Source organism: Ambystoma mexicanum, chromosome 6p, assembly GCF_040938575.1.
Source record: "Ambystoma mexicanum isolate Mex_15411 chromosome 6p, UKY_AmexF1_1, whole genome shotgun sequence".
In the NCBI taxonomy this organism is placed as follows: domain Eukaryota; kingdom Metazoa; phylum Chordata; class Amphibia; order Caudata; family Ambystomatidae; genus Ambystoma; species Ambystoma mexicanum.
The window spans coordinates 1,423,478,306-1,423,505,624 of record NC_090935.1 but is presented as its reverse complement, the minus strand read 5'-3'; the positions used below and the strand labels follow the sequence as shown (position 1 = coordinate 1,423,505,624).

The 27,319-nt window shown below is 46.2% G+C and overlaps 1 protein-coding gene across 8 annotated transcripts in view; it reads right to left on the bottom strand.

Moving 5' to 3' along the window:
• Window positions 1–1,569: 1,569 nt before the first annotated feature.
• TMEM150C (transmembrane protein 150C) overlaps window positions 1,570–27,319 on the bottom strand; it is a 576,836-nt gene continuing 551,086 nt past the window's right edge. For all 8 annotated transcript variants that reach the window (XM_069626139.1, XM_069626145.1, XM_069626142.1 and 5 more), the window contains one exon: window positions 1,570–6,791. In XM_069626139.1, coding sequence (XP_069482240.1) covers window positions 6,583–6,791 — 209 coding nt within the window. In that variant the 3' untranslated portion in view covers window positions 1,570–6,582. The remainder of the gene's footprint in view (window positions 6,792–27,319) is intronic.

The window sequence follows — 27,319 nt, the reverse complement described above, 5'->3', positions numbered from 1 at the left end:
AAGGTGCATAGGCAGTGGGTGAAGGTGCTCAGCCAACGCGCCCCCTCTCTTGGCAATTCTGCTGCACGCAGACAAGATCCAGCCCCTGTGAAGCTGTTGGAGTGGAGACAGGATCAACAACGTGGTTCTAGACCTGCACAATAGGCCTGCCGGCGTTCGCTGGCCAAACGCGGCACTGCATGCACTACTGCAGTGATGAAGTACCCCAGGAGCACAGGGCCCGCTCATCGTCAATATTGAATTCTTACGGCTGTGCCTGTTATCAATTATAATAAACAGGAGCCAAATGAATGCACGAACATGGAGCTGGTTGTCATGCAACCTTCTTTATTCCATATCTTTCTCGCTCCGTCTTGAGCACGCCTCCCCCACGTGACACATCTCCACGTTCAATGCCGGGGAGACATGGGATGGCAGGGATAGAAACAGGATATTACAGGAAACACTAATGATGCCCAAGTGCAGGTGGTTGTGAGAACTCTGGCCCCCGGGGGAGGGATCTGAAGAGTATATAAACATGAGATTGAGAAAGGCTTAGTGTTGGTGTTTGAAGACGAGGAAAAAACATCCCTTCTGAAGTTGATGGAAGAACAAGCATGTGGAATGGCTTCAAGGAGCAGAAAAAGCAGTGTATTAGTGAGGCTTTGAAGGGAAGTGAAGCCAGGACCACAGGTCAGGGAGGAAGTGAAAACTTTAGAAGCCTGATCATGGAGACCAGGAAACGGATCCCTGGTTGGCTTCTCCAGGGAGTGGCGGAGAAACAACAACTTTATCGGGTGCTGAAGAAGGTCCACCGTCTCTTCCAGGGTCTCCCAGGGGCAAGAAAGTGGCTGTATCCATCTATCAGCAAGCCAATGAGTGTGATGAACCGTGACAGAAAGTAGCAAGAGGCTGAACGTGACCTGGAGTACTGACTTTCAGGAACATTTGACTAAATAATTGCATTGCTATCTAAGTAGAAGCTCTCATATTTTACGTTGAACCCTTTTTTGACATCTTAAAACAAGATCCTAGACACTCCGATTACCTCCTAAATGCTATACTTATATGAGCCTTGTTAGATTTCTGAAGCTGGTCAGCATGCTTTTTGAAGTGGCTCTACACCCATGTAGAGGAGTCAGAGATGTTCTGCTACACAGCCTTGAAAGGTATCCGAGGTGGGAAGGCATACTACGATAGAACAGGGACTCCATGGTCTCAGAGTTGAAATCCCAACCACTTCATCCAGAAAAAAACATTGTCGTTTAAAAAAAGTTAATGACCCATCTGTGAGGCTTACACTTTTTTTTGTGAAGGTTCTTACAATTATTTTGAATTATTAAAAAACATTGGTGGATGTCTCTCTTTAACAGCTTGGTAAGAGAGGCAGGAAAACCTAAAACAGGCATGCGTGTCTGCTTCACTAAACCTCTTGCCACTGAGCTCCACGGCAAAGTGTTGCAGGTTTTACACAATCTTGCTCCAGTGAATATTTCCAAGTCAGGCGGCTTCTGCGTCAAAGCAGCTATTTTGTTATAAATACCACAGGAAAAGACGGCCCACAATGATAACACAAAGACGACCAACACCTTTTTTTGGTAAACTTGTAATTTTTTATTAATTGTGCACATATTTTTTTAGATCTGACACCAGGTACATGAAATGTTGCACAGATCTGACCGTCAGAGTTTTTCTTCTGGTAATATGAATTTTATAACTACAATCGTAATCCTACCCCATGCCCACCCCATTATATTTACTGCACCCCATTTAATATTCACTTGAGTTAGGACGCAGTGTGCCATCTAGTGGTGAAGTGTACAGTGTTGTTAAAAACAATCCAAATTATCAGCACACACATTAACAAGTGCTGAATTATAGATCACATAAGTGGGCACTTTTCCACAGAATGTTAAAATAATAAAAAGGCATTGTGTAGAAAGCAGTACAGTGATTTAGCTATCCACAAACATGATGTAGATTGATGACGGTATTTTATGAGGTAATGAATCAAATATTGCATCCATGTTGTTTTCTACCAGACATATTAATGTGCAAACCATAGACTGCAGCAGACCTAGAGTGCAATAGCTTGCATGCCCTTCTCATGACTTTACCCGATCATGCTTACGGCCTACCCGTTGACTCCCAATTTGCTGGTAAAAGCCAGACTTCTAGACAATGTTTGAGGATTCTTACTTCCTCCTTGTCCTTGTAGGCAGGAGTTTCATTTCCACTTGCTGCTAGCGGCAGAATGTCAACCAGTGATGTGCTCTCGTTGGCAACTGTCTCGTTGTCACCTGTGTGCTTCTAACTTCCGGGACTAGTTCTGCCGGCCCGCCAAAGGAAGGACGGAAGCCCAGACCTCCAGCACGGGCGTAACAAGCACTTGGATCCCCGACTCTTGCTGAAGGTTTTCTCTCGGAAGACTTTTACTGTAAACATCCTTCCAAAGCCACGCCTCAATGCATCACGTCAACTTGAAAATGAAGAGACAAGCTGGCTTTGCACCGAACAAAAATCATGTGTTCAAGCAAACATCTGTGACTGTAAATAGACGTAAGCAATTGTTGCAAATCATGAGTTGGCGTATGACCCCTGCCCCACTCACCTCCCACCGTGAATCATCGTGCCTAGACATTCGTCCCAAGAGTTTTTCTAAATGACCCTTCACCAACGGATATGCTGGCAGGGCTGATGATGTTTTCAGTACAAAACATGTGAGGTTGCGGACCGTGCCTCTAAACCAACAACTGCTTCTTTCAGCAGTTCACAGCTACTCTTTTTTTCTTACTGTTTTATTCTCTATTTTCTCCTCTCCAGTGGTCGAAGTGAGAGGGAGCGGTTGGGAGCAGTGCTCCTCTACTTTTTTAAATTACGTTTTACAGGTCCTATACTTTTATTTTAAAAAGAAACAGTTCCGGAATGGTTTTGTTTTAAAATAAAAGTGTAAGAAGAAGTAGAAACTTGCGGTGAACTGAACTTTCCCTTAAATAGCAGGCGCGTGTGTTTTGTAGGTTTGTATTGTGCGTGGGAGGGGCATGGTGAAGGGGTCTGTGGGAGTGGGTCCAGGATAGCTGGGAACATAGTTCCACTACTTCTTTTCATAAACTTCGACCACTGCTCCTCTCCCTTCTCCCTCTCTCTTACCGCCCTCTTTTACTTTTCTATGCACTTACTCTATCAGAATTGTCGCTGGACCTAGTATGATGGCAACAAATGTTTGTCTCCTTCCCCCCTCCCTTTACTTGACCCCCCCCTCCAGCACTATCTGAAATGTCGTCAGGCCTAGTATGATAGTCGCTTGTTTTGTTCCTCACCCTCCTTTCTCCTCCCACGACCTCACCTCTTGTTAAACTCCGGCTCTACCAGAAATGTCATCAGGCCTAGTACAGTAGTCGCCTGTCTGTTTCCCATTTTCTTCGTGTCTGTGTTTTAGCTCTTGCACTATCTGAAATGTCATCAGGCCGAGTACGATAGTTAATTTCATATTCTTGTTGTTCATGGCCTGTAAGAATGTCATTGTATTTTTCCTTGTTCCCTCCCTTGAAGTGCTTTGAAACACATTGTGTATAGGCGCTATATAAATAAACTATCATATCATACTAAATGACAACAAGGTGCAGAGATAATCATAGTGAGTTGTACTCACATACTCTTCTAATTCAGCCCCACATTGTATCATCTGCTTTAGTACAATCATAATGGATCAGATGAATGTCGGACCCCTACCCCACGGAAACACTGTAGTGATTACACATGAGGCAATGTGAACTGTGCAAGGTCATTTTCTGTTGGCAATGGCAAAGGAATGTGCTTCGCTGGGGAAATGTGAAGCTCACATGGCACTTAAAACTCCCTCGACCGGTTTCTAGAAGCAATGTGAAACCGGCGTGATACTTTTCTGTGGCCATGACATGGCATGATCATGTGGTTACGGGTAAGGGGAACTGGTCATAGGATTGAAGAAACAGACAAGACAGTTTTCTGGGCATAGTTTGAAACTGGCACGCTGATGTTATGGGGGTATTGTTAAACTTCACAATGACGACTGGGAGCAATAATGTGGCATGACAACGTGCTCGGACATTGCGAAACTGGCATGCAACTGTTAAACCTCGTATGACAGTTCACTAGTGGTAATGCGAAACTCACATTGTCCTGTTGCAACATGCATGATTATATTTAACTGGGGCAATGTTAGACTGGCTCTGCAACGCAGAAAATTGCATAGCAGTGTGGAAACTGACAGGCTAGCACAATGAGCTGAGCAGTGTGGAAACGGACAGGCTAGCACAATGAGCTGAGCAGTGTGGAAACGGACAGGCTAGCGCAATGAGCTGAGCAGTGTGGAAACTGACAGGCTAGTACAATGAGATGAGCTCTGGTAGGTTGACACAGTGAGCCTCATATTATCAGCAGCACCCTAGGATATTTGAGCAACAATTAGATCATCTTTGGAGTGGGGTATAATAGCGCATCTGAATTTGCCCCACTCATTTCAAAATCTTTTTGAGGTGAAAACCCCTGAAACACGACTGTGAGGCTAAGGCTCGCTCCATGCTCAGGCCTCACCATGGCCGTCACTTAGCCAGGGATAAAGCTCATTAATGCCACCCTAAATTAGAGACTGATGTGGGGACCAAGATCAACGTTGAAACTTCCCAAAGGGGGGATATGCATTAACAGACTAAAACATGTTCTATTGCCCCAACATTTTCAACAATAAGTATGTTTAATAAAGATGTGAGTAACATAACATATATTTTTGAAATGCAGTTGTCCTTTTGTGTTGGGGCTGAGATTGTTGAGCCTCCAGATAGAAAAATCCAATCAGGTGTTCAGGATAGCCCCAATCAATACGTATGAGAAAAGGTAGCCAGAGCCAATTGCAGCAAAGGTTACTTGCTTATTTAAAAATAAAATCGGAGTGGACTTTACCCTTTAGGTGGACGACAAGCCCAGCACTATATGTGGGCTAATTCTAATACTAAAGGCTATTTTGGTAGTAAAAGCTGCCTGTTCTGTACATAAAATGGGGTTTAATTTACACAAGAGGAGCTGACCAGTTTGAGTGGCCTGCCAGTGTCTCGCCAAAGAAAGCAGACACCATTTTCAGAAATCATCTTTGATGTTGTTCCTGTTCAAATGAAATTGAGATCAACCATCTGAAACTACCGAATGCGCCCCACGCTCCATTTTGTAGGTTTGGGGGGGGGAGCACGTTCATGCTGAAAGGCTGCAAGTGCTAACATCTTCTTAAGCTAACCATTAAAACTACAGTGCTCTGGACAGCTGCCTACCGGGGGCAAAATAAACTTTTAGACATGATGTAAACTTTGAATCACTGATAGTTGGAGCCCAAACTGGCTCCATAATGGACGCTCTGTAAACTGGACAATATTCGTGTACTCAAAGGAAATCATTTGAGTTCAAACATTGAATGCAGTTTTGTGGAAGGCCTTCACGATGGGGCAACATGGTTGTGTGACACGTCATCAAAGCTCTAAAAACCTTTCGTTATCTAGGATGAATGAAAATATCCCTTTTTTGTTTCTCCCACTTCTCTTTGTGTACGTTTTTCATCCTCTTCCCTCTCTCCATCTGGGGATCTTAATAAATAGTGCCACAATACCCTTGGGTCTCAGCACGCTCTAGGTGTTGTGGAGACACCATTTTTACATCCTATCCAAAACAAGAGCCAAGAATCCTTAGAAATAATTAAGCAGACGTGAGGTTTTTCCCCCAAATATCAAACTTTTACTATCAAGGCCCGTTTGATTCTGGATTATAAATTCCTTTATCATCTTGAAGAGTGGGTTTCAGTGGGTAGATATATTTTATAGCTACAGTTTTTAAAAAACTTAATTTACAGATTTCATTCTGTTCCTAAAAACCCATGGTTTTTAATGAACATGTTGTCCTGTTAAGCCAATTCCCAAAGTTTGCTTTCACATTAAAAGGTTGGATTATCAAATTTCACAATATGAAGCACAGAGCTTCAAGCATTCCCATATATTATCATGGGTCATTTCTTTTTGTCTTGTCTAGGGCTTGGGGGCCATACCACTGTAACCAACAGTTTGATTTTTAAGGCCATTTTGTCCCACTCTAACTCGCTCCCAGTCTGAAAATCGACTGCTCTCTTGCGTCTCCCCGACATCAATAGGTTTTAGGCTAAATACATTCTCAGGTTGCACCCGTTAATCCCCTAACACCACACCAGCGAACTGACCAATTAGATCTGTTTGCCCTGCAAGAGAAAGTATCCTTGCCCTTGTACTTACCTGTAGGGAGCACACAAATTATAACAGGTAAATGGAATTTAACAATACCGCTTGTTTTGTACAAGCATAAACGAGACTCTCTTACAAGTGTCGGACCACGTGTCAAGTTTGATCCATAATATACATGCAAAAGCTACATGTGCTGTTCACATTCTTGGCACTATATCGAAGCGGTCCGACCGTATGCAGTATTCCTTTGTGCGATTCAGACACGCAGATGAGCCGTGTACCGTCACCATGTGTGATTGTGTCCACACCTGAATCCATCCACTACAAAACAAGAGAAAGACAATATGGAAGGAAAGGGGAGAGGTGTTTAGACTTGATCAGTTTGGTACTCGGAGGCTTCGGAGAGATTTTCAGAGAAGGTGAGAAAATTCTCATGAAATTCGGTGCATATTATCTCAAATCTGTAGTGCCGGAACTCCACTGCGAAGGTGCCAAAATAGAGGAGAAAGCCCATCACCAGTGCCCACTGGGTCCTGGCAGCCTGCATATGAAGTCGCTCTGCCATCAGGATGAAATCTAGAGAACAAGTTAAAGAAAATGCACCGGAAGTGGAACAGGAAACAGAGTTATTGATGGGAATTTTCAGGAATGCACCAATTATTGCAGGGAGAGGCACCATTTTCCTAACATCAACGTAGAACTGTTAATCAAAGAATATAGCATTGTGGTGTGGGTATTCCACACAAAAACACACTCCTTTTGGGACAACCCCTGCCCACCCATCCCGAGAAATAGATTGGGAAAGATGAACAAAGCATATCGCCCCATCTATTCTGTTTGCAGAGTGAGATGTAATAAAACATTATGAAAACAAGAAGCTCGCCTACATTATTTCTAAAAGAAATAACTGCCTGGTTTATCATAGATTTGATTCAGAAGGTGCACGTTTCGGAAATAATTGTTACACAATGAGAGAAAGTGCTAATTATGTGCCCAGATATGCCCCTGGGTGTACCTTTTGATTCCTATGTGAACTGCTGATTTCGATAATGTTAATTATTCTTCCGGATATTGTCAATTTCATGTGAAATGCTGCATTTGTCTGTAGAATTGAGAGATCCGGGAGCCTGGTAATATTTTCTGAAAGTTCAGACAAACCTACGCTTCTTTATGTATTTCAGAGTCTGATACAGCAACTCCGCAGGTATGGTTAAGTTGGAACCCCGAGAGGAAGAGCACCCCTTTCACGGCTTGGAACTTTGGCACTGCTTGATGAACCATCACAAAACGTTCCCCCACAAATACGGACTCGAATTAATTAGTTCAGGTCGTTTCATGTGGCTTTGTTCTGGGGGAGATAATGCAACAGGGGGAGGCCCTCAACACATGTGTACACTCATTTATTCTTCATAGAATACTTTCTGTCATCTACCCACCAAACCACCTGCCGGATTTATTCCAAACTTTCGTGTGAGGATGTTGGCTCTGGTTAGAGTCAACATCTTAATGAGGTTTTATTTATTTTACATATGGCCAAAAACAATGTATCGAACCCCATGTAACGTTTTGGCTACCTGAAACTTGGATCTGTGGCCACTGGTTTGCCTGCAGGTGGGCCCAGGCCCATGTACCCAGAAAGATGCAACCAGATTGGCTCATGCCAACATTATTTTGATTCAACCTTTTTATTCTTAAGATTCAACATAACATTTCACACAAAAAAGGAGGACAGATAGCCGATTACAGGCGATTAAGTATCAGCATTATGCATCTTTCAGATACCTGCCCAGCACCCCGCACCCCAACAAGTGCTACTTAAATGTACATAAAACGACGAAGCAAAACATGATCAGGTTATAACATTGGCAGTTTTTTCTAGGCAAAATCATTGGATACGGCTACCTGGAGGTGAAAGCTGACTCTTCTTGGATGTTGAGGGGACAGGGCAGGCTGACAGGTTGATGTACAATTTGACACGGGGACCTCTCATGCATAGGAGCGGGAACTCTTTCTGGATCGTCTCTTTCATGATGGCAAGGTTTGTCGATAAGTTGTAGTCCATGCTGCAGATCTGTCCTTTCATTTCAGGCATGGTGGCCGTTGAGAGTATGGTGTTGCCTTCTTGCACATGGATGTCAATCAGGCCTAGACATGTGGCCATCCTGTAGCTCAAGAGGCACCTTCCCTTGGTTGGGCTCCGGAGGATGACCGTTGTTGTGACCCGACCAAGATCACGCTGAAAATACAACTGTCACCGTCGTCTAGCATGTCCGTTATACGTCCGCCCAGCGTCCACAAAAAATAAAGACATAGGTATACAAGAAACTAACAATATAGGCATATGGAGAAGACATACATTATGCACGTAGTGTGATCCAGTACTATAAGCCCACTTCCCAACCATGTTGACCCTCATGCCTCATCAATAGGGCCCTATACACATTATGGTATAGCCGCATCGCGTATATGAATTCCAGAATTCACCTCCGATATAAAAGCTCGATGAATGAGGGAACAGGTCTACAGTAATAGAATATTTTGCAGTTAAATACATGGTTACACTAGTTACCAAAATGTGTCGCTGTGTGTATTATGAGAGATCCTTTTGTAGCTACTGCTCTCTAAAGCACAAAGCTTTGAAAGCAGGGCTACTCAGGGAGATTCGGTGGGTGGAGCTTCCATTTTCCAATTAAGGACGATGGGGTGCGGAGAATAGCATGATATGCCTACGTTTACGTTTCACAGGGTCCTCATGCCATTCCCCTTCCTCCACCCCAAACAGCATAGACTCAGGGGTCTGTGCAAGCCCAGAGCCACGAATACGTGATATGAGTCGATGAATTGTGGCCCAAAATGGGACAATCCGAGAACATGTCCAAAGAGCATGAACCGGGGGTGTTGCTAGGTCTGGAAAAGACCCTGGGCTATGCTGATGTCGGAACTGTTGGGACTGGGGGCTAGCTAGTCTTTTGGTTGTAGCTCCTGAGATTCTATCCGGGGCTACAACCAAAAGATCAGGGGCTATAGCCCCCTTGGCCCCCCCTAGCAACGCCCCTGGCATGAACCATGGTACCAGTGCCACTGCAACGTCTCCAGCACGTTGCAGAGGGAACCAGACCCATATTAAATAACTCAGTGGGAGTATAATAGGTCGGCTGGATAATCTCATATTGAATCTCCCTGTTTTTGAGATTAAGCGGCACCGCTGGGATCTCAGCAAAATATTCATATATACTCCCTATATCGTTATGGACGGTACATTTGGATTTTCCTAGTCAAATAAGCTGGTGCCAACCCATGAATACTTTTGAAAACCAGACAGAGAACTTTAAAAAGAATTATTTGCTGACCTGGGAGCCAGTGGAGATTCCTCCGGAGTTGCGAGATCGCTTTCTTTCTAGGAAACGAAAAGATTAGCTTAACGGCAGTGTTATGGGCAACCTGCAATCTTTTGATTTAAAATTGTTGAGCCCCCATAAGAAGGGCATTACAGTAATCTAACCTGGCATTGGTAACCATTGAGCGGCCCTTCTCAGCAATGAGTGATGAAACAGGTTTTATTAGTCTCAATTGATACTATACAGATTTGACAGTCTGACTAACCTGAGAATTACAGTCCAAACTCGACTGCCAGATGCAACCCAGGTTCTTCACTGCATCTGAGAATTTAGTGGGGACACCACACAGTGAGGGGCAGGGAGTGCACTGGACACTATTTCTTACCCGTCTCTTAGGGTCAAGCACTCAAGGAGCCCGTAAAAGTCTATGGCGACCCTCTCCCAGGAGTGATCTGGAATCTGCGTGGTCGGAGCGGGATCGGAGGCTCGGCTCTGGCCGTACATTGCCAAGCTACACAGTTTACCATAGCATCCAGGAACGGGAACCAGACATGACACCTGAGCTGTCTTTTGGTATTGTCCGCCCCACGATGGCCTTCGTGGGCTGTCTTGATGACCTCCGAGCGGAGGGTCACTGGGATGACCAGTCGGCACCCTCTCAGGAGTATTGTCTTGTCCTGTACAGCTGGCTCAGAGTGAACCTTGGCCAACCTTTCAAGTTCATCCTTGCAAGTGGCTGGGTGTCTGAGCACGGCGCGGCGATGGTCCTTCCATCTGTTGTTTTTGGTGAAGCTTATCGCCAAGGCCATGGAAGGATCCGCTTCAGATGCTGACGCTAAGGTCTCAAGCGAGATGGCTGGAGGCAACACGTTGGATGTGACGTAACTGATGTATTCAGTGTCTCCAGGTCTGGGGACCGGCTTGACAGTTGGGTGTCTCAATAAGTAGTCTGCCGAGTTGTTCTCGCCACCCAGCCGATGAACGATTTCAAAATCGTACTCCTGGAGTCTGATGCCTCATCGCTCAATCCTCCGGGGCATTGTCGTCCTGGGGTTTCCAAAGAGGGACAGCAGAGCCTGGTGGTCAGTGATAAGGGTGAACTTCTTGCCTATTACAAAGTTGTGGAAGTGTTCACACGCCCACACGGCAGCCAAGCTATCCTTCTCGGACTGCGAATAGGCAGATTCTGGTGGGGCCAGCGTTCTGCTGGCGTATGCCACAATGTGTCTGGGGTGAGCGTCGATTCCACTGGTCTGTGCCAGGATGGCACGTAGGCCCACTGGGCTTGCATCCACCACAATCTCTGTATGCTAGTCCGGGTCGAAGTAGACAAGTTTCCTGGCTTCTGCCAGCGCCTTTTTGATTGTATCGAATGCTGATTGGCACTCATTCGACCACGTGAATGGGACCTCCTTTTGCAGTAACCGCTGCAGCGGTCGCGTGATGGTGGCAAAGTGGGACGATGTATCTGGCGCAGGAGCCAGCCATCCCCAAGAATGATCTCACATCCGCTACTTGGCTCGGTTCCTGCAGGTTGAAAATGGTGGAAACCTTATCGGGCTCAGGCGTCATGCCTTCAGCTGAAAAGGTATGGCCGAATTACTTGTGTTTGGATTTGCTGAAACTGCAATTTTACAGACTGAGTGTCAGTCCTGCCTCCTGAACGGCGGCGCAGGTTGCGCGAAAGGCTAGGTCATGTTCTTCTTGCGACTTCCCGAACACAAGAATATCGTCACTGTAGTTGAGTGTCCCTTTAATAGGTCTGATAACCTGTCTTATGGCTGTAAAGACACCGGAGGGGGGTGGTCTGTACTCCTGCTCTCTATATGGTAGAGGAGAGGCACAGAGGACCCCTGCCAAGATTCTCTATTATTGGTAACGTAGTTGAACAATCAAGGCCTACCTTCTCAGGAGGTGATGCAGCTGGTTCTAAAGTACAGTGTAGTCCCCAAGCCCCCACAAAGGAATGTCCACACTCTGTCACATTCTTTATATAATTAATATTCAAGGTTATGTACACTATCACAATAACTCACTTTGTACTCCGAAAATCAACAATGGTAAATATATACAGTTCTAAAGTGGTACCAGAATATTATCAGATCTCATTAAAGTGCACACGGTCAGAATGACACACAGATCAAATAAAGAGGAGACCAGCAGTAGAGAGAGGAAGGAAAGCAAGATGGTTGAACAGTTGGCAGAATACTGGTCACTACCGTTAAACACAGCTCTGTGTGGAGATCCCCCACCTGGGCAACCTGCAGAAGAAAGATACAAGCCCAGTCCATATATTGTTCACAATAGACTTCCCAATAGCTCTGCAACCCCAAAATACCTGGCGTTGTAGCATTCCTCGTCGGGGAATCGACGGCCCTTCTTGAATGGCCTCACTTTAAGGCAAGAGTCACAGGTCGTCGAACGTCTGACGGAGAACAGGGCGAGCTACGACGGTGAAGTGGCCGCTTCGTTCCTAGTGATGCTCGTTGACAGGGAAGCGTAAACGTCCTGCAAGGAAGAGGCGTGCTGGGCACCTCAGCGTCGAAAGTTCTGGACCGCAAAGAGTTTAAAGAACTGTGGCCCAGCAAGGGTGTCGAGTCGTCGGCGTCTCTGTGGTCTTTGGGTGGCGGGAAACCCACTGGCGGATGCTACTCGGCACGTCGACAGTCAAGTCTTCTCCAGCAGGATACAGCGGCGACGATGCAGACGAGAGCGTCCTTGGATTCGAAAGTTCTTAGGCAAAACGGGAGCATGGCGGCTCCGGTCAGCGACGGCGGTCGTCGATAGTGGCGGACAACAGTCCGGGCGCTTCTCCTTGGAGTTCCGGAGCAGTCCCTGTCTCGGGTCGGCAGCCTGTCGAAGGTCAGTCTACCAGGGAGCTTTGGCAAAGATCAGCTAGTGCACGATGGTCTCTCGTAGCTCGGGAAGAGGGCGCCTTACCAGGTCCTCTCTGGGTCAGTCCTTAGAGACACAGCAGCTTTCAGATTGTGGAGAAGAGCAACAGCAATTCTTCCAGTCCAGCAGGGCTTCAAAGTCAAGCTTCAGTTACTCATCGTAGTGGACTTCAGCTTCTGAACACGATTCCTAGCAGTGAGAGGTCCCCAGATATACTGTTGATCTCCCATTCATTCCGCTAGGGTCAAACTCAAGCATCCAATCACGACTAAGGGCATTCATGCAGGCAGGCAGTCAATCAGGCACACAGTGCATTCAGGCCATTCACTTCTCTCCAGACACTCACAAGCTATGCGTATTGGGACAAGTACCCAGCCATTCAACACTCCACACTGCATTCATACTGGTTTCGGGCAGGGCTGTCTCAGTCATTGTGTCAAACACCAGATACTAGACACCCACAACATAGAATGCGTATTCGTCACACACTCCATTCACCCAGGTCCCACCCACAGGCGTACCCACAACATACGGTTCTTGAGAAAGCTCCAGCCAGTCTGGTCAGCACTTCCCCCACACTACCATATATGGAACTTCCACCCAACAGCCAGTCAGAGGGAAGGGACAGAGGCAGGGCTTCCCGGGACTTCGTGAAGATCAAGGTAACGGCATCCCAAAATGGAGGACGCTCAGGGCACCAGTCATTTCAGCACGGAGCTGCCACCAGCCTGTACCCTGCTCTGTGGGTCACACACAGGTGCCCAAAAACATACACTAGGGGCACAGGGTTGCACCCCTACCCATGGGTGCCATAAGGGTATCCCATGAGTGTTAGCCAAACCAAAAGAGAGCTGCACCGCCAGGAGTCTCAAACAAACTCCTGCGCGGAAAACACGACAGAACACACAATAAAAAGCAGTAAAGGACAAGGGTACGGAGGCCCTGTCCCTCCGATGCATTTCCAGCATCACAATGGCTTCGTGGAAAATTTCAGCCGCCGATGAGATGCCAAAATTCAGCCGTTTGTATCCGAAGAACCCATCATGGGTGGCAAAAGCGGTAATACCTCTGTGTGGAGTTCCATTTGGTGGTAACCTTGGTTGAGAACAGGTTTAGAAAAGAGGACAGCTTTGTTGAGTTGGACAATGATGTCCTCTATTCTCAGCCCAGGATGTCGTTCTCTTTGGATGGCGGTGTTGGCCATTCACATGTCCACACAGAATCTAAGGCGACCCCCTTCCTTCGGCACAATGACGAGCGGCTGACCCATGGGGTCGGGCCCGTGGCAGGTTCAATAATGTCATCTTTTAAGAGTTGGTTGAGTTCATTGGATACGGCTACCTGGAGGTGAAAGCTGACTCTTCTTGGATGTTGAGGGGACAGGGCGGGCTGACAGGTTGATGTACAATTTGACAGGGGGACCTCTCATGCATAGGAGCGGCAACTCTTTCAGGATCGTCTCTTTCGTGATGGCAAGGTTTGTTGATAAGTTGTACTCCATGCTGCAGATCTGTCCTTTCATTTCAGGCATGGTGGCCGTTGACAGTATGGTGTTGCCTTCTTGCACATGGATGTCAATCAGGCCTAGACATGAGGCCGTCCTGTAGCTCAAGAGGCACCTTCCCTTGGTTGGGCTCCGGATCACGAGGATGACCGCTGTTGTAGCAATGTAGCATTGTCCTAATGCACTCCACAACTGCTGTCCTCTAGGGATTGTGGGCAAAAATGTATTTGTATTTCTTCAGAGTTACCATGCAGTAATTGTGGCATAGTTTGCAAAGTGGTTCGACCCCACTGCTGGTCTCAGAGGAATATCAGTAGGCAAAATAGTTATTGCGGTTTCAAGACAAAAAGAATGTGAAACAAGTAAACAATCCGAACACAATTGCTTTGGCCTGAAAAGCCTGCCCAGCGGGCTATCACGGCCGTTAAAAGGCAGCCATGGTTCACATTGGCCGAGGCAAAACAAAGACGTGGTGGCTGGAAGGTTTAGAATTAATCTTAGACTTCTGGCAACTGTGCCGGCAGCCCTTCAGACCATCGTTCTTAGCCTGCCAAGCCATAACAGAAAGTGGATAGACCATACAAATCAGGCTTGGCCCCACCCCCAAAGAGGCAGTCCAGCCGAACTGCTAGGTCACATCCCTTCTGCATGAAACCACAAGCAGCCATCCCGAGGCATGTTTTGGCTTCATTGGGCATCATCAGTGAGGTGTAGCTTTGGTCTCTATGCCCAGCAGGCACGAGACCTCGGCATACCTGACCCACAAGGGGTGACAAAACAAAGAGGTGATGCCTGTAAGGTTTAGAATTAATCTTAAACCTCTGGCAACTGCGCTGGGCCACCCTCGAGATCAAAGTTCTTCGCTTGCCAAGCCATTTCAGATAGGGGAAAAAGCATATGCAAATCAGGCTTGGTCCCACCCCAAAAGGGCAGTGCAGCCCAAACGGCTCGATCACATCTCTTCTGCACGAGATCACACAATGCATTGAGAGCAACAATATTTGCAGCCTCTCCACCTGCCCGCTCAAGGCCCTCCGTCAGGGAAACAAAATATCAAAAAATATATGCATCAGTATGCAATATTTCATATCAAAATAACAAACCATGGTTTGTCTGCGTTTGCCTCCCTATGCTGCATTTTTATTTTTATAAACTGCAATACTCAATAAATGTAAAGACCAAAAGCAAGAAATAATAAAATGGGAACAGAACTGCAAACATGTTCACAGAGTACACACGAGTAAAATGTAATGTCTTTTTTAAAAATAAAAGTGCATTTTACGGTGCAAGGAAAGCGTAAGTATAACCCATATGTATGCTCCGCATTAAGTGTGAATGTTGCATGCTGCAAGCATCGAATTTCTTTGACCTCTTTTCTGTCAAATTTAATTAAATATATATATGGGGTGGGTAAGGGTATAGATTAGGTTTAGGGGAAGTGGGGGGAGGGGTTGCGGAGGATCTCACCCCGCATTTTAGACAGAAAAAAAGGTCAAATAAATTCAATCAAATGTGATTAGGTCAAATGTTTTAGGTCAAATAGACCCAACCCAGTTTCGGCTAGATCCAGTTGATGACATGTGGGTTTTCACGCATCTGAAATGCTACAAAGAAAGTTTTAGTGGTGCCTTTTTGTCCATCCATGTGTACTGCCCTCCATCTCCCTCTATATACCTCTGCAGACAGTGCTATGCAAGCGCCACTGTTTACCTCGCTAATGTCCATCCTCTTTTCCCGACTTCTATGTACCTTTCCTTCCCTTTCCCTCCCTCTCTCCTCACCGCCCCGGGTTTCAGGACTCCTCACAGACCATCTTTGTAATGCCTATAAGAAAGCAAAAACTATCGGTTTTTCCAATATCTGTTTAGTTTGTATGTAGCACTTGAAGGTGGACTCTGTTTTAAGCACTCCTAACTTGACAGAGGCACAAAGAGAGGAGCTATTCCCAGGATCATCCAATTTTAATACTGTAGGGAATCCAGTCTTCTAGGTTCCAAAATTTAACACAGTACTTACAACAATTTGACACAAATACAGTGTCAAAAAAGCAAGCCAAACAAATTGTCATGCAAAACAAACTTGTTTTATGCATTAAGGTAGAATTAATTGGCATAACTTTGATTGTTTAATCTGGGAATACAAAATATCTATTTCTTTTATCTTTCGTAGATCTATCCAGTGGTCGAAGTGTACGAAAAGAAGTAGTGGAACTTTGTTCCCTACTTGCCTGCACCGCTCCCCACAGACCCCATCGCCGTGCCCACTCCCATGCACAATTAAAACCCCAAAAAACATGTGCCTGCTCTTTAAAGAAACGTGAACTGAAAGTGCAAGTTTTAACTTCTTCCTACACTTTTATTTTCAAACGAAACCGTTCCAGAACGGTTTCTTTTTAAAAATGAAAGTATAGGAACAGTAAAACTTAATTAAAATAAGTAGAGGAGCACTGCTCCAGACCACTCCCGCCCACTTCGACCACTGGATCTATCCCCCAGGCAATCTACCTGCATGCTAGACAAAATAAGCACAGTTCGCTTTTAGAGTAGAAAGCATCTCAAGAGAGAATATAATGACAGTGTACCAAAACAGGTGTATTGAAACGAACCACCCCATTTCCTCGCACAACAGTTTGTTCGAGGCCCATTTGGTCGTACGTTTCTTTTACCACATTTTACTGCAAATGTAGATGGGGATTGGGTTTAGGTATATAAAAAGTTAGGGGGGTTGTGGGGATGCGAGAGGATTTCGTGGGAGTCTAGGCTCACAATTTGTGCAGTAAAATATGGTAACAAAATAAATCAAATGGGCCTTGAGCAAATTGCTGCGAGGAAACATCATGGATTCGATTGAAACATTACAAATGGATCTATTTTATTCTACTAAATAAAATGTCAAACGCAAGGAAACGCGTTGTGAATTAAAATGTTAGAGGTTTTCAAGCTTTAATAAGTGCCAAATGCGGATTATGCTCGTACTTTCTGCAAAGACTTGCATAATAGCCTGGCACTTAAGGGGTTTTAATGAATAAAAACATTCTTCAACATGGATTCCAGGGTGAGCCCTCCATTGACATTAATGAACGGGCAAGGGGATTGGCGGGTGACGGAATGGGCTCTATGGCGTGTGTCATCCACCAAAACAGTACGTTGACAGCTATGGCATAAAGACTGTACAAAAAAAACTATTACCAAGGTTAAAGGATTTTAGTATAATTAATGGATCAAGTCTTAGCGTGAATGTACATTACTAAGCTTTTTAAATCACTATCCGCATATATATAGGACGTCCAGGTACAAGTTGAAACATGAATTATTATAGCATGTGAATGTAGAAAATTGATGGGCTGTGTGTCAGCAGCCACTAAGAACTTTAATGCTATATATTTATGCACTTAGTCTTTTTTACAATTGTTTTTTATTTACATACCCAGCAGACTTAAAGTAGTCATTGTTAATTCTACTCTGGGCTATTGTTTGCACTAATATCTATAGACACAGCTGAATTTGGACTTGCACTGACCGTTGCGGTTATAAATTGTCTATTGTATTTTAATCAAGTGTTAACCAAGTGTTTAAATATTACAAGTGATATTTTTAAGTAATTGATTATGCTATGTAAATTGTCTTCTTTTAAGAAATGTGATGTAATGAAAATGGTTTTTATTCCCTTGTAAAGATTCTTTTAGAATCATATGGAAATAAAGAATAATACAAATAATAATAATGAAAGTATTAGCACCTCCAGAAAACCCTGCTCTCAGACACAGTGTCCAACATACGGGCTGTCGAGTGTTCTAACATCAAAAAATTGGTCTTTAATTTGGCTAAGGGGATATCGGCTTTATCAGCAACTGAAACCAATGCTGAGGGGCTAGGTTTCTTTTAGGAAAGAAGCACATTTGTGCTCCAAAATCAATGCGTTTGGAACACTGTATTCGCTCAAATAACAAAAAAAGAAACATGGCTGACACAGAAATTGAAAAGAATCTGTTTCACAAAGTAAGCATCCCTCTTTCTACTTCAATGGTGGAAGCACCTGGCAAAAGCAATGGAACCAACAAGAGGAGTAGATACAGTGCAGGAGGATGCACCGACACTGCCAAGGGAAGGGAACGCTGAAAAAAGTTCCAAACAGCGCGTTGAGCTGAAATTGCTCAAAACCAAGGTTCAAATATAGGTGCTAATGTGTCTAGATTTTCATCCATTGCTCCTTTTCTATGATAGTCTGTCAATTATGTCTCTTTTTTTAAATGCAATCAGCGATCCATACTCTTTGAAATCTAGGGCCATGAGTGTAGCATTGCGCTTCCGTGTTTGTGAAGCCCTCCCGATCTGCATCATATGGGCACAACCACTAATAAGACAGCACGAGAAACGGAGCCGCACAGGTGTAGTGCATGAGCGCAGAGAGGGCAAGGGACTGACAGAGGAAGGCAACGTCTCCCTCAGCTCCAACGCGCACATTGAAATTACTCGCCTGGTGTTGGCCCTGCATAGATAAATGAAACTGTATTTAGCCTCTACGTTCTATGCTACTGTTTACTTGATCCAGTGAACTAAGCTACTTTTTTACAATGACGAATGTGAGAGGCTATAGACCAGTGCAAACGTCCTCTCGTGCGCCGGCACCCGAGGAGAAACCAACAAGGAGAGGAGAGGGAAGCAACAAACTCATATTTAGCCAACCTGCAAGGAATCACTCCACCACTTAGGTTCCTTCAAACCCCAGGTGAGCCAACCATTCCATGGCCTCTAATGGAAGTCTCAGTTCCATACTTACCTAGAAGGAATGGATGGAACTGAGTTTGCCCCAGAGGGAAACTTGTGCTTCTAAGGAGCACATTTGGCACTGAAGGCCAACGATTGATTGTTCATGAGAAAACAAGACAGCCCAGCTCACGATGATGCATATGCAGAAGCCATGGCTCGGATGCAAACGTCCCAAACATAGTCATTGAGTGAATTGAGAAATTCTACACTAGACTGAAATCGTCTTCCTAGACTAATAGATGAGTCTGTCAAGGAGCTTGCGAGCACGTGCGCATTTGGAAACATGGCCGATCAACATCCGTGATCAACTTGTAGTACATTGTTGAGATGTGAAGATCCAAGAAGCGTTATGGATGAGTAGAGATCCCACTCTAGAACAAACGATCACCATTTCCAAGACAGTGGAACAATCACTTGGCCCCATTAAATAAGTAAGCCATATGAACAAGAAAGAGGTCTCTACAGTAAGGAAAAGGCCGGTCAAGATGGACCAAGAGAGAGCCCATACAGAACGCAGAACATGGGAGGAAGCACCACAGAGACACCCTCCTGAAAGAAAAAGAGGGGAAAGGAAACAAGAATGTTTTAGTTGCGGGACCCGCAACCTCATAGCCAACAACAGGGCATGCCCATCCACAGGAAAGGAAGGTGCAGAGTGCCACTGCAATGTGCAATTTAAGGAGGAAGCGCACATTAGCAGCAGTACAGGACATCTCAGATGACGAGGAACCAAGTGAACAATTCAAACAATTGGTTCTGTGTCTCAATGGAAAAACAGATCCATGTAAAAAAGGATCTGTGACATCAAAATTGACAAAGCCAGCCCGAATGTACTGGCAGACTGCAGTTTTGATCTTACCAAAGGAAACACGTTTCAAATCATGTCCACAATACAGAGGACGACTTCATGCTCCAGATACGAACGCAAGAGCTCAAGGGGGGCACACAATTTAACTGCTGTGTTACAGAAGAAGCACAGCATTCTTTAAGGAACACACAGCAGTGATTAAAGTATATGTCTCCGAAAAGGGCCCTGCTGTCCTATCGTGGGGTGACCAAAGGCTGCTTCTGCAAATCAAATTAGACCCATGTTCTCCTGAGCAAGTATTCACAGTCCAGCACCAATCGGTCGCAAATTTACTTAACTCTCATCCACAAACCACAAAGTATGACCAGTTCTTTTAGCAGCACGCAAGGAATTAAAACAGTTATTTGTAGACCTGCCCCTACAAGGCATCATAGAACTAGTAGAGGCAACAGATTGGCCAAGTCTGATTGTACTGACAAAAAAGACAAAGCAGCTCAAAGATGCAGATGTGTGTCGATCTTCGCAGGTTGAACATAAAACATCATCACTGACTCATACCTATTGCCAAACATCAAAGAACTACTACTAGTGCGAGATGCAGGGACCTTTACAAGCGAGATGCCCAGACCTTTACAAAGCTTGATTTCAAGAACGCAAGCCGGACTCAAAGCATCTCACAGCATTCATCATACCAGAGGGGACCTTCCAATATACCAGATTGCCCTTTGGCTCATCTTTGGCTGCAGTAGTTTTTCAAAGACTGGTCACTAATCTGCTAAATAAACATACATGGGGCATTTTCTCAAGTAGACATCCTGGTCTATGGTCATGAAGAAGAATCGCATTGTGCCACACCCACCACAGCCCTATATACGCCTAAGGAGAAATGATTGATGCTGCGAAAAGAAAACTCCCAATCCAACCACGAAGGAACAATTACACCTGTTTATGGGCCTGTCAGAGTACCATGCAACATTTGTGGAGGCATTCTCTGCAAAGAATGAATCGCTCAGAGCAATACTATAAAAAAAAAGGACCTTATGAGTGGACAGAGGCGTGCCACAATGCCTTAGACACGATTAAGGCAAACACCCTCAGTGCACTCAAGCTACGTTCGTTTGTAACGGACAAACACAAAATGATAACGACTGATGCCAGTGCCTATGGCCGAGGAACCACCATGATGCAAAGAGAAAGTTAGGCATTGCATGGCGGACTTCGCATCAAGAGCACTTACTAATACCAAACAAAATGACTCTGTTATTGAGAAGGAGATGCTTGTGTGTGCATGGGTTACCAAGCATTTCAGGAATTACTTATGGGGAAGGCCGTCCACGCTCCGCACAGACCACAAGCCCCTCCATCCATATACTAATGCTGGGGGTGACCAAACAATGTTACTTCAAGACTAGCTTGATTTGCTGCAAAGATACAGGAATTCACATTCAGCGTTGAGTATGTACCTTGATGGTAAAACTTAGAAGCTAGCTGTTTATCCAGACTTCCATTGCCCCCAAACCCAGATGACTAATGGGATGCGAATGACTGCATCGTAGCATCAATTCAGGACGCAGAAGAACACAGAGCACACAACACACAGCATCTCGGCAAGGCAACGGATACAAGAAACCAGATAAGAGAGCACTCTGCTTCAAATAGCAGCATTTATGAAGACAGAAAGGCCGACCGAAAGACATCTTCTACTACATTTATGTCCTCATAGCAAACTCCAAGCCAGATCATGGAAAAAGGACTAATACGTAGAACTGATAAATTAATTCCGCCAGCAGAACTCACTGACAAATTACTGTCCTTAGCTCACAAAGACCACTTATGCAGTACATTTTCCAAATGGAGATTGCAAAAGCAATATTGGTGGCCAGGCATGGGCAGTGATATCAAGAGAAGAAGTTGACAAATTCCTCACGACTCGCACACCACCAATGCAATCAGTGGAATGAACTGCAAAGCGCTGGCGGAAAATGTGCACAGACTTCATCGGCCCGATGGATCACATGCCCATGGAGCAAAGATATGCACTGGTATTAGTTGACTACTACTGGATTGAGGCTGAATTACCTGCAATAAACACTGTTTCAATTATGCAAGCTCTCACAAACATTTTCAGGAAAGAGGACTGTCCAGGAGAGAGAGTTGGTCTCAGACAATGGAGTTCAGTTGCTCCAAGAAGAAGTGGTGAACTTCTTGAACTGTGTGTGTTGGTCTCTACACCCTGCAGACTCTCACAATTATCAGCCCTCCGGTGCGCTGCTGGGTACCCTAGGGGGGCCCCTGACATTGACCGGTCTGACTGGTGTGGGGGACGGCTTGTACCCCGTACCATGTGTCAGTCATACACAATGGTCAAAGATAAAAACGGAAAGACTGGTACCCAGAACAAAATGGACCAATACACAGTTTCAGACCCTGGGGCATCCAGGTCTGCCCCCTAAGATGCTGGGTTGGTGGAGGGTGCTCACCCTGCTACCCTCTCCCTGGCAGGTGTTAAGAGTGCCCTTGCAAACTCTATGACCTACATGGAGGGGAAGATCGATGTACTACGCTCTGACGTCTCGCTCCTTTGCCGTGATTTAAACAAACTTGCGCCCAGAATGGGTGAAGCGGAATGGCGAATCTCAGATTCTGAAGACACTCTCCGTGGAGCATTGTTTGTCTGTGGTCACCCTAAAAATGAAGGCCCTTGAGGACAGAGTTGAAGAGGGCGACAACCTTCCTATTTTAAACCTGCCTGAAAAATCTGAAGGACCCAGCCTGGAGCGCTTTCTGGAATCCTGGCTGACGGACTTTGTGAAACCTAAGACCCTCTCAGACTTCTCTATTGAAAGGGAGCACAGAGTCCCGATAGGTCCCCTGACCCCAGGCGCCGCCTAGCACAGTGATAGCCAGGCTCCTTAACTACCACAACCAAGATACCCTGCTCCAGCTAGCCCGAGTGAAGGGGGCTATAACTTACAATGGCACCAAGATCTCCTTTTTCCCCAACTACAGAAGAGAAGTCCAGAGGGCCTGCCAGTCCTTTGATGCAATCAAGAAACGTCTCCATACACAGAGTCATGTTTGCCCTCTCCTTTCCAGCTCTTCTCAAAATACGCCACAATGGGACTATCCAGGCTTTTGCAGATTCTCAAGCAGCGTGGACATGGGCGGAGACTCATCTGGGAAGAGATTCCAGGGGGCGCAATCGAGGGAGCATCCCGATGGAAATACCTGACCGACCAAGACCCTCTGATGCATCACTATCTCCATCACCTGTGGCGCCTCTCCTCCTGGTGGTCGCCTCGCAGTCATCATGGAGTGCGGAATGAAACCTCCTGAACTGAATGGAATTGCTGCCCTAGTGTTGGAAAAACTGGCACATCCTAGCCGCTGCCGACTGCACATCAGCGAATTGATCGCAATGGCCCTGACAAAGAAGACACCTCCCCCCACCCTTGATTTACCCTTTCTTCTTTTCCTCTGTCATTTACTTTTCTTAAAACTTTGGACCTGGCTCTTGGAGCCCTTGACACTGCACTTTCTCTTTCGTTGTTAGTTTGGTGGGTATTTCGTCACATGTTTGGGTGACAGGTACTTCCAGTTGGGGCGAAGTATGGTGTGGGGGCGGTTGGAAAGTTGGGGTTTGTAATGTTTGTTATGCAGCACAAGATGTTGACATGAAGATACAATGGTGGGGGGGGGTTGCATCCCAGGTGTATATTGGGGTTACTGCTCTGGGTCCGGATATATTCGCCTCCTCGCGACACGATGGGGGCCACTGACCGGAGCAGGAAACTCAAGTTGATATCCTGGAATGTAAATGGCCTGTGCTCCTGGGTTAAACGGGGCCTGGTTCTCCAGTTCCTGAACAGGTACTCCCCAGATGTGGCTCTCCTCCTCGAGTAACACACTCAGCAGGTTCAGACTGCAATAATTTGAGGCAAACTAATTACACAAGTGCAACACATGCAGGCTTCTTCTGTGGCTCCCATAGGGTGCTGATACACATTCACAAGCAGTTGCCCCTTTGGATGCTCCAAGCCAAGCCTGGCCGTCTACACCTCTCCCCCGCTGCCCATGTACCCTCCTAGACACTATTCAGAGCCTGCTACTCTCTCATCAGCCCGAACTAGGGATCCTGGGTGGCAACTTTAGTGAGCTCATGGACCCATCCATGGACTGCACTAACCTTTGGGGCTGGGATCCAACAGTGCCCACAAAACTGCACACCTTCACAAACGTGTTAAACCTATTTGATGTGTGTAGAATGGTCAACAAACACTCTAGGTGTTACTCCTTCCACTCTGTGGCGCACGTCTCTATATCTAGGATAGATTATTTATTTCGCCCGCAACTGAAGACACGCCTGAATGTGTCAGCCAGATTCTTGGCACGATGAGTCTCTGACCACTCCTTGATCCTTAGGGAACTGGAGAGTGGCAGGCCCAGGAATCACAGGGGGTGGTGTTTCAACAACTATTACCTTGGCTTTCCAGACAGCTCAGAAGGGATTGTGTCCAAAACCAAAGAGTATTTCACACTTAACACGGGGTCAGTTGACAGTCCAGTAGTGTTCAGGGAGGGTTACAAAGCATTACCGAGAGGCAAACTGATATCCCTGGTCGCAGCAAAATGTAGGTCCCACTCACAGTGGGTACAGGAGGCTGAAATTGTAGCTAAGAGCCTGGAGGAGGCCCTTCTTCAGTCAGACTCCTGTGCCACACAGAGACTCCTCTTGACGGCTCGAGAAACTCTGCGGAATATCCAAATGGATAATGCCAGGCAAGCAAATGGGGATAGGCTGAGAATAATCTAGGGCACTGGGGACAAGGCTGGAAAAATGCTGGCTTGGCTGGGATGCCGTTAAGAGGGAGACAGGCATATTTGGGAAATACTAGACGATGGAGAGGTGGACCATACAGAAGATTCTGAGATTGCAGAATGCTTTGCACAATACTACGAATCGGGCTCCTGTGAGAACCGAACAGGTTGACTGCGGCCCTCTCGGTGACATCGCACTCCCTCGCCTCTTTATAGAACAGTCGACCACTATAGAGGCAGAGATTACAGAGGAAGAGGTGTTGTAGAGGCCTGCTCCCAGCTTCAATCTGGGAAAACCCCAGGCCCCAATGGGGTTCCCAGTGGAGGTGTGGAAAAAGACGGGTGGCCTGGCGGTGCCACGCCTACTCAATCTGTTCCCACACAGTGGAGAAGAAGGCACCCTGTCCCGGACCTCTGGCGAGCCACCATAGTTGTTATACCAAAAAAAGACAAACCCCCTACCTTGTGCTCCTCCTATGGCCCTATCTCTCTTATAAACGGCAAGACCAAGAAGCTAGCCAAGATTCTTGCCAACTGGCTGCTGCGGGTGATCACCTCACTGCTACACCTGGACAAGTGTGGTTTTCTGTCAGACAGATCCACCCGCATGAATATCAGGCGCCTCCATCTGATGATGGATCGCACTTCGGTTCTTCCCAAGCCCCTGGCAATCCTTGCCGTAGACTTTGAAAAAGCATAGGCGTGGTGCTGGCGGGGATGGGCTTTGGGGAACAGTTAATATGTTGGTTCAAACTTCTATACATGGCTCCTGTCACTGAGGTTAGGGTAAACGGGGCAACATCCAGATCCTTCCCTTTGGGGCAGGGGACCTGACCGGGTTGCCCAATCTCCCCCCTTTTGTTTACATTTGCAGTGGAGCCGCTGGCTATATGGCTTTGCATGTACCTGACATGGAGGGGTTTCCGCTGGCCCACTGGCCACGAGGATAGGGTCTTCCTTTATGCTGCTGATCTGTTAATATTTTTGGGTGACCCGAGTGTCCCTTGTCCCATCGTGACTCAGTGTCTCTGAGACAGTGAAGCAGTTACCGGCTTAGGGTTAATTGGCATAAATAATTCCTGTTTCCAGTAAAGGGTTGTGACCTTGTGATACCCCCTGACGGCTCCGATGATGGTTCACAGACCGGCTTCTGATACATGGGGTTTCACACTGGTCCCGATCCCCTCTGGTTTCTTTCTTGCAACCTACATCCAATCATAGAGAGGTTTCTGCAGGATGCGAGACACTGACACACCCTCCCAATCAAACTTATGGGGAACGCAGTACTATCTAAGATGCTCATGGTGCTAGGTAGCTCTACATCCTCCAGGCTACCCCATCCCGGTGCCTGGGACAGAGTTTGCCAGGGTGGACTCGGCCCTTACACACCTGCTATGGTGTGGGAAGCAACCCAGGATTGCTCTGTATACACTACAGCATTCAGTATGGGAAGGGGATATAGGATGGCTGAACATGTTGCAGTGCTACTGGGCCTCCCTAATGGCAGTGATGCATGACTTGATACATGGGGACCCAAACTTTCCTCATGTCAAGGCTGAACGGGCATGGATGGGAGAGGCCACGCTGATTCAAATATTGTATGGGGGTGGCAATGACAGGGCTTTACCAACACCAGCCAAACATGTGGTTACGGTTTGGGGGTCGGAACATCGTATGGAGTGGGAGACCGACACTGGTCCAGCCCAAGTGGCGAAACTCACTCCTGCCTGAAATCATAAGATCAGTGTATTTGAGACCTGGGCCTGTTGTGGTATTCTGACCCTTGGCCACGTATTAGACCAGGGGGGTGGGGTTCCCTTTGCCACCTTATAGCTCTCTTGTGGGCTCCCAGCGACGGTGAGATTCCACCGTAGCCAATTTACCCACGCAATATACGCCCAGTTCACTGATATAGACGCTGTCCCACCCCCCTAAAGGCCAACATTGTGGCACAACAAATTGACAGAAAGGTTACCTCTATTATGTACCAATGTATCTCCTCCTTCTCAACACGAGAATTGATTGATCTGCAGCGCAGGTGGGAGGCAGAGGTGGGGGCTATAGACCCTGAGGACTGGGTGGAGGCATTGATGTCCCTGAGAGAAGTAGTGATGCGACCGAGCAGATGGTACCCTTTTCCCTATTTTATGGGAATGCCCGCTGATACGCCGCTTCTGGGAGAGAATTCTAAACAGGCTGGGGTGCTGGGGGAACAGGTTCTTGTTGAACCTAAAGTGTTGTTGCTGGGAATCTGGGGCATCCACTCCTATGGTCGATATGACAAGTTGCTGATATCCACAGCTGCCTTTCTAGCAATGAGAAATATAGCAATGATGTGGGGCAAACCAGATATACACACGTTTAGCAAATGGGTAGCAGATATGGATATCTGCATGTCCTACGAAAGATGCATCTACAATGCACGACTGTGCCCAAACAAATTCCAGAGAATATGGCATACATGGGAGGAAGCAGGGTGAGGGAAGGACTTAAAATGGATGAGATGTGTCGCTGGCTATGTGTTTATGTTCATGATTTTTCTTGCTTTGTATTCTGACTGGACCCTTCTAAAAAAAGTGTGTCATGCATGGCACTGCTTTGGTTTTATTTGTTGTATGTTTCAAATCATAATAAAATGTGTTATTAAAAAAAAAAAACACTTTGACATCAATTCCCTACAGTAGCAGTAGAACACAACCCATTGATTGGAGAAGAAGAAGTTGAACAGGACTAAAGGGAAATGGAGAGAATATGGAAGAAAGGAGAAGCTGAGTCTCGACTAGAAATGGAACAACGTCCCAGTCAGTATGAACTTCATTAATAACCATTGAGAATTGTGTAGCTTTGCGCTTCCGTATTCGTGACGTGCCCCACTCCGTGCCATGACGACCTGTTCACTCATGATGCGATGCAGGAGCGCAGACAGAGCAAGGGACTGACGGAGGAAGGCCACGTCTCCCGGAGCTCCAATG